The sequence below is a fragment of the Manacus candei genome, unplaced genomic scaffold (assembly GCF_025592945.1).
Source record: "Manacus candei isolate 608988 ecotype Guabito, Panama unplaced genomic scaffold, ASM2559294v1 h1tg000003l, whole genome shotgun sequence".
Classification (NCBI taxonomy): domain Eukaryota; kingdom Metazoa; phylum Chordata; class Aves; order Passeriformes; family Pipridae; genus Manacus; species Manacus candei.
In genome coordinates, this window is record NW_026138051.1 from 12,339,702 (window position 1) to 12,347,788 (window position 8,087).

Below are 8,087 nucleotides of genomic sequence, written 5' to 3' on the forward strand. Positions count from 1 at the left end.
ATAACATACTCCTTTAGTTGTTTCATTTTGTTTTTAAACATGTCTTTTCATGTAAGCTTGGCCAAGACGGGTTTTGGGAAAAACAGGAAATTTTTTAGGCCAAAAGACAAAGTTGAGGAAAGAAAAACACTGTTCGGGGTACAGGGACCCTACAGACAGGCTCAACTAAGAGAGATCCAAGTGCCTAAGAAAGCTTCAGTCCCACAAAATATATCTGAAATCACTGAATCTGTGAAAGCATCCAGTAATCAACAGGGAAGTTCCTCTCCAATATACAGAAACACAAAAATCGTGGTCTGAAAATGCTCAGCTGTAGGTTGTCTACAATGCCAAGCTTGTCCTCCTAGATTCACAGATGTTTTGTTTGTACACAGACTAAGCACACATCTAGATTCAGAGAGGATATTATAAAAGCATAGATTCACTGCTTGCAGTGAGGCGACTAAGAACAGGATTTGCCAAGTCTTTGCTCCTGAGGAAGTGGTTCATATACCCTGGATCCATCTCTTTTCCTCAACACACTATAGCAATAACATGAAGAACAGAAGAAGAAAATTAACATTCATTTGACCCAAGGCTACACTGCAGCACAAAATTCGCAAAGCACTGGGGTAAGACCAGTGCCTTGCAGGAAATCACAGTAAATGGAACAAATACATTTCTTGATGACAAGTCTCTGGCATATTGTGGGTGGCCACAGAACAGGGATGCATGATTTTGCATGGGTCAGGCATCTGCTGTGGATGCTGATGTTCACCCCTTTGCAGTCCCCTGCAATGCTCCATGGGGCTACTCATCCTCCAGGCTTCATCTGCCCGGGAGTTTTTCCTCTGAAGATGAGACTTGGCATCTGCCAAGAAGCAACTATTATTAAGTTTTCCTCTAGAAGCAAAAAAAGATGACTGCCTTTTACTACCTTCCATGCAACACGAGTTCTTTGGCACAGGCAGCAGCCATGTGAGAACCAACACTATCACAAACCCGAGTTTGGAGCTTGTCCCTGAAAATCCTGCCTTACTGTGGATTTCTTCAGCTAACACTGAAAGCCATTACAAAGCATTGGCACAAATGTGCTGGCATCTTGATATCAAGGCCACTTCCATTTTTTAATTGCTAGTGTTTTACTGTCATATATGAGGGGCCATTGTCTTTGGATTTAGAGGGAAGGATATTTCTTTTATAAATTTATCCTTCATAAAGAGTTACTCTAGTTTGTGGTACCAAAATCAGTCACAGATAATGAGTCATAACAGGAGGTAGTTACTGTAAATATTCTAAGCATGGACACATTAACAACCACCCACTAATCAGAGGCAATGCCACAGGCAGATACAGAGAACTCCCACTGGTGTCAATGGGAATTTTGAATGGTTCAGGACCTCAGCCAAAAGCTGAGTATCTATTGTAACCTGAAGCATTACCATCCAAGATGGGGGGGGTCATGCCTCAGATTTTGGCTGTCACTTTCCAGTGGGCAATGAAGGCATCCATTCAAAGTGAATCTGCAATCTCAAATTTCAGACAGGAGGTTCGGGGATTTCTAGTGTGAAGTGAATAAAACAAAAGCCTTGAGTTTAATTACTCATTCTTTGGTGTCATTAAACGTTTATAATACAAACACAAGTTCTGATGCACAAATCAATAGCACCAATTGACCACAAGAAGACCCAGTCTGCTGCTGCCAAACATCTGCCTGAAGGGATACTCAAGTTCATACCCTAAACTGCAGCTGCTGCTGAAGTCTGGTGGGGCTTATCTGACACACAAAAGAACTGGCAACCAAATTTCTGACAAAAAGACAAAGAAATGCCCTGCCTCCCACCTGAGCTGCCCAAGCAGCAGTTAAGGCTGTCAGTGCTGTGCTCCCTTCCCCCTTCTCACACAAGTCTGCACTTGCTGCTAATTTTGATTCCGTGGACTCAGACCAAGACGTGGTCAGCTTACATGCTGCTCTTCTTCAGTCCCTGAAGTAAGTTACTTTCTCATGATTCAGTACTATAGAAATATAACTGTTGAGATCAGCTTCTTTATTTTTGTCGGCTTTTCTCCAGACCTTTCAATCATAAGCTGCATTATACTATATTCCCATAATGCCAGGAAAAGCAGTAATAGATACCTCAAAATTCTGACTTCTATTTTTCCTGCCAAGTGATTTCTCTAAGTGCTTTGTTTTCTGCTGTCACTGAAATAGAATAGTACCTGTACTTCCAAAGTCTTCACTGTTACTGTCACTATTTCAATACACTCCTCTCAGATTAGAAGCTTTCAGCTTCAAAGATACTCCTATTTAGCTTTCTGGAGAAGAAAATATACTCTGCACTTTCCCACTGCTCATGGCTGAAATTACCAGACGTCTGGACAAAGCAATCAAAGTTTCTTGTGGTGACAACATGGTGACAGGAAAAGACACCCCGTGATGCCCTGATGGGGAAGCCAATAGTATTATGATCTCACAGGTAAAAAGAAAAACAAATGCAGACTAATCCATTCCTCAGATTTAGTTTCAGACTCTCTGCTCTGTCTCTTGGCTTTCCTCAGAAGAGTCACACAAACTGCACAGCAGCCTCTGGAAAGAGTCTGGCTGAAATACCAGACAGCACGAGCCCTTTAAGGCCCAGATCCAAAGGACAGGGATTTCAGCATGTCTCAGCTCCCTTTCTTATGCCCCATATTCTTCTAGTGCCCCACACCTCTCCCCCAAATAAAAGGTTAGCAAATATTTCATTCAAATGTGTGTTGACATAGCCCCAGGGATCGCTTGGGACACTCCATATACTGTTCTCAAAGCACAAAGCAAAAACATTTCGAGGAAGACCTGAGGAAAGTCACCTGTCCTACCACACACATGGCTCTCCCTACACCAGCTATGTGGCAGGAAAAGAACCTGGCTGGTGGGAACTGTTCTGCTGCCTGGGGGAATTTCCTGAGCATATTACTACAATGGAAGAAGAGCTGTTACCAGCCATCAGATGACCACTGCAGGATGCTGAGCTGGTGTTACACAGATTCTCATACTCCTGCTTAACCCCAGAGCAAATGCAGACTGAGGAGAGACACGGAAACCTACCCCATGCTTGAAACCAATATAGAGGGGACAAGGTTGCTCTCTGGAACAAGTTGTTTGCTACCACAGACACCACTCTGGAGCAGCAGCAGTGCTGCCAATCTATCTGTTTAAAACAGATAGCAGATTACATGGGCTTATGGCATCCTGCACCTCCCTAACACTCACACAGTTAAAAAAAAAATGGAGGAAAAAAATCTTATAGGCTACATTCACAGTTAATGCAGCATCTTGTAGAAAGTTAAGGTGCACGTCCCTAACTTCACTAGGTTAATCCAGGAGCTTTACTTAGATTGGGATAGTTAATTCTCAGACATCCACAGCCAGTTTTAAAAGTAGCCAATTTCTGAGCAAAACAGCCATCACTGGGTTTTCTAGGCAGGACTTGTAAGTGAAATCAACAGACTCTGAAGCAAGCAGTTACTTTCCTCTTTGACTTTGGAAAAGAAGTGAAAAATCACAACTATTTAATTAAAAACGGATTTTGGTACTTCTATTACACCTCTGCAACTCCACTGACGCCACCACAGCCTTTATGAGAGAGGGTTATTTAACTGAAAATACCCACTGCAAGACAGTAAGTACTTTCTCTGGATTGTGCTGACTCCTACCAAAATCCACAACCTTTCAAGGTTCTGTATAAGTCAAGTTTTTCTACAAAGGCCCACTACAAAAGCTGATTGCAGAAAGTGCCATTTAACAATTTACACAAAGCAGCTCTCTATATTTGGGCTGAATATGGCCCTCCTCAAGTTCTGTAGAGAACTACAGCAAAGTCTCATCTGATGCATGACCTGTAACACATAAGAAAGCTTCAGGAGTAAGAAAAGCTGACACTGCTATCACTGACAAAGTACTCCACATTTATTATGCAAATATAACCCTGAGACACCTGCACTTACAGCAGGTATTAAAATTACATCATATATCTTACAGAATGTAGGATACATGAACATATCACCACAATAAGCTACTCTTACGTGAAATGTGATTGTATTGTTCTTTGAAAAAGGGACTAACTAACTCAAAAACACAGATGTTTCTCTCAGGACTGAAGTATTTCCAGTGCCACTGTATAGCTGCAGAAAAATGCAGGAAATGGTGTACCATCCTTTCCAGACAAATTATGTTTCATTGTATGAAACAAACAAACAAATAATATCAAACAACAGCCCACCCACCACAGCCTGTTTTTACTATGCTAAATCCAAATTAAACGTTCCCATTGAGAGCAATAACACTTGAAAACACCAAAAGGAAATTCAGGTGGTTCAGAGCAAAAAACATTTCCTATTTTCGTCTACAACACAGGAGGCTAAAGAAGGCCACGCAGCCTATATATTAACTGGTAAATGCTACCTCCTTATCATTGTACCTGGAGCCTTTTAAAAGCGTATTTCACAGACGTTAACCATTACTCACTTTCCCACAGCAGTACCAAACCACCTTATAGGAGTACCGGCTCCTCCTGCTGTATCTAAAACTGCCTCTTCCCTTGGTGATAATGGAGAAAGTTTTTATTCAAGCTCAAGGAGTGTACCAGCGTCTCCTGGAAGCAGAGGATCAGCATCAACTGCTTTTCTTGGGAGTCTCAGAATATACACCTTCTGGTACACTGTCACCACAGAAATCAAAGCCTCACATGTCTAAGTCATTACTGACTCACTAACAGCAGATACAAATGCCTTTGTCCCAGTGTTTTGAAACATACATGTGCCAAAACCTGTACACGGGCAATTTCAAATGTGAAGTCAATGTGTCATTAGAACTTGTAATCACAGCACAAAATGGAATATGTACGCTTGACTTAAAGAAACAAGCTTTCAAGCAAGCATAGCATAAGGATGGCAATTTTTTTTGTTTAGGATTACAACACAGTTCTAAATCATGCAAAGTAATTCCTCAAAAAGACAGAAATCTTTTGTTCTGCATTGCTTAATAAATTATTTAAAGCATAATTTAGGCAATAAGGCCACCATAAACGTAAAAAAAAAACCACCACAACTCAACTTCAAAGAAGATAATGAAAGGCAAAAAAATTATTTATATAGAAAAATGTAAGGTTTTGCAATGCAACTGAGTGGTGAACTTGTGTTGCTGTGAAAAATAATAATAAAAAAAAAAGATCCGATGCAAACGCTAAGGTTTTGGTCAAAAGATAACATAGAAGTGGAAAGAGAGTTGGGGAAAAAAACCCCACATTAAAAAAAAAAACCCTCAAAAGTGTTAAACTTTTTCAAAATCAAGAAACCAAAAAGTTTTTTCCTAAAGAATAGAAAGGATGAATTGTTTTGATTTGGCCTCTCAGGCTGCTAAAAAAGTAAATGCCAGGGAAGTGCCCATCACGTTTCATAAAACTAGTAAATACGGAGCAGGTTTTCCCTCTTTAGGGGAGGCCCGGCCCATACCCTTCACCGGGTACCTCACCAGCCCCAGCCTGCCACCCAGATGGACGTTTGAGACGACACACGGATTTATGTAGGAACACACAGGAACACCGCTCTGGAGGGACACGGAGCGCTCCCGCACCAGCCCCTTCCCGCACGTCCCCTACAGCCCCGCGCTGGGGATGGAGGCTCGGCAGAGGGGTCACCGCCACCTGTGCGTGCCCCTGAGCGGGCCATGCAGCGCGACAGGGACACCCTGCGTGCAGCACAGCCCCCAGGCCATGCACCCCGCCCCCGCATGCCCCCAGCGCCCGCCGGTCCCGGGGGCGAACCGGGGTGGGGGAACCCCCCCGAGCGCAGCCCCAGCTGGGGGGTCACCCCCCGGCCCCGGCGGTGCCCCGGCTCCGCGTCTCCATGGCGATGTCTCCCCGCTCCGCTCGCCTCGGCCGGAGCCGGGGCCGATGCAGCGCCGAGCACCCCCCGGCCCGCGGCAGGGGAGCCGCACCCCCCTCGGCGGGGAAAGGGGGGGCACTTACTTTCGGCGGTGCCGCATTGAGCCGGGCCCCCACGCCCCGCCGTGCCGGGGTGCCGGTGCAGCGCCCCGCACGCCAGGCACCGATCCCCGCCCCGGGCTCTCCCGAGCTGCGGGGCTGTCGGCGGAGCGGTGCCTCCCTCCCAGCCCGGTAAGGTCGGGCCGTCCGCGGTCGGGCCGGGGAACACGCCGGTTTATCGGGGCGGCTGCGCCTGCCTTACCCTTGGAAGCATCTTTCTCTTCTTTGGGCTTGATCACCTTCCCGCTCATAGACCCCAGCTTGGGTGGGAAAATCCCCGGGAGCGTCGCGGATTCCGGCTGGACCCAAAGAAACCTCGGGCGGGGGGCAGCGTGCGTGCGTGGGGGGGATCCTCTACGCCGAAAAGGCAGAAATAACACCAACAGAAGGGGAGGGGGGGGGAAAATGAGGAGCCGGAGAGCTGCCCGCTCCCCGGCGCGGTGCCTCGGAGCCCGGCGGCGCCGCCGCGGTGCCTGCGGGAGCGGAGCGGGGAGCGGAGCGGGGGGCTCCGGCAGCCGCAGCACCGAGCCCCTGCGCCGCTCGCCGTGCCGGAGACAAAAGCGATTTTCCCTGTGTCTGCCTGGCCCCGGCCCCCTCCTTCCCCCGCCTCCCCGGCACTGCCTCCCCTCCCCAGGGCCAGGGAAGCGCAGCCGGTCCTGGAAGTCCCACCGACCGGGGGGAGGGGGGTACTGTGAGTTGGGGAGGGTTGTTTGCTTGGCTGTGTCGGGGTTTGGTTTTTGTCTTTTCGCATCCTCCCTTAATAATAACGGGATGGAGCAACCAGAGCTGCAGCCGCGGATAGGAGGAGACGGAGGAGGAGGACGCGAGTCCCCGGCACTGCAGAAGAGGCGGCAGGTTTACGCTCGCGGCAACAAGGAGCGCTGGAGCTGCCCCCTCAGACCCCCCGGGTTCCGCGCATCCCCTTCCCCATCAAATAGTACGGGGGGGAAGGGGGGGGGAAGAGGGAGGGAGGGAGGGGGCAACACGCTCCGCTGCCCTCCAGCTACCGGACGGTGTCCCATCGACAGGCTGGGGGTGGCGCAGAGCCGGACTGCCCCCCCATCTGCGGAGCCGCTCCCACCCCCCTATCTCACAAGGGGAGGCTCCGGCCAAGGGGCTGTGGCCCCTGGCACCGCCCGGTCCCGAGCCCGGCAGCCTGTTGCTGCCGTCGCGGGAGTGCAAAGAGCCGGCCTGGGGACATGGAGCGAAAAGGAGGGCACTGCATTCCCTTTAACCGGGGACACGCAGAGCCCACGCCGTCCCCCTCCCACCTCTACTGCTCTGCCCCGGGGCGTGGGACGGCGCTCACCCCCCTCCCTGCCTCCCCTCCATCCGCCCTCGGGGAGCAGGAGGGGACCCCCAAGAGCAGCCAGATGTCCCCTCACCTGTGCTACAAAACGGCGTATCCCCCCCTCCCCCTTTGGCGGGGGCAAAACTTCCTACGAGCGGGGCTGCTGTCAGGGGAGGGAGCGCAGGCTGCGCAGGGAGGGAGGGAGGGAGGGAAGGAGAAAACCAATGCAGCTGGCGCCCCTTGGAGCCTGGCCCTACTCGTTAGCGCCCAAAATAAAATGCTGGGAAGGGCGAGCCGTGAAGTGCCTGGGGGAGCCCGTCGGTGCGGCAGCCGGACTCTTCCAATCTCTTCCTCCCCCCCTCCCCAAAATGGCCCGTTTGGAGCGGGGGACACAGTGGATTTCTCAAGACCAACAGGGAACAAGGTGGAGCTGGGCACCCCCGGGGGAAGGCAATATGCTCAGGGCACGGCCCTCCCCGTGGCCTCTGGGCACTCCTCTGCACGTCCTGCCCCCGCGGCGGGACAGGCAGCGCGCACACAAGCGCAACCCCCGCACCGGGGGTCTCCGGGAGAGGCAGCAGCCACCGGGGCTGCGCGGCCTCTATTTTTAGCGGAGCCGAATTCCTGCCCCTTCACCCTCCGTTGCTCCAGCCCAGCGCTGGGGACAGCTGGAGGCAGATCGGCTTACGGCGACCAGCGGGACCGGCCGCCTCCTGCTTCTGCCCCGAGTGAGGGCACCGGACTGCCAAGAGGCAGGACATCCCCTGATTAAGTGGAGGATGAGCCACAGCGTG

The 8,087-nt window shown here is 50.3% G+C and overlaps 1 protein-coding gene across 5 annotated transcripts in view; it reads right to left on the reverse strand.

The window, feature by feature from the left end:
• The window catches only part of FGF13 (fibroblast growth factor 13), a 248,781-nt gene extending 241,303 nt beyond the window's left edge, over window positions 1-7,478 (reverse strand). For 2 of the 5 annotated variants that reach the window (XM_051793049.1, XM_051792979.1), the window contains exon 1: window positions 6,205-6,539. In XM_051793049.1, the coding sequence (XP_051649009.1) occupies window positions 6,205-6,253 (49 nt within the window). In that variant the 5' untranslated portion in view covers window positions 6,254-6,539. Of the gene's footprint in view, window positions 1-4,486; window positions 4,551-5,987; window positions 6,092-6,204; window positions 6,540-7,387 lie in introns of those variants that run through there. The other 3 variants (XM_051793005.1, XM_051793015.1, XM_051793024.1) reach the window with 3 other exon arrangements.
• Between the last annotated feature and the right edge of the window lie 609 nt (window positions 7,479-8,087).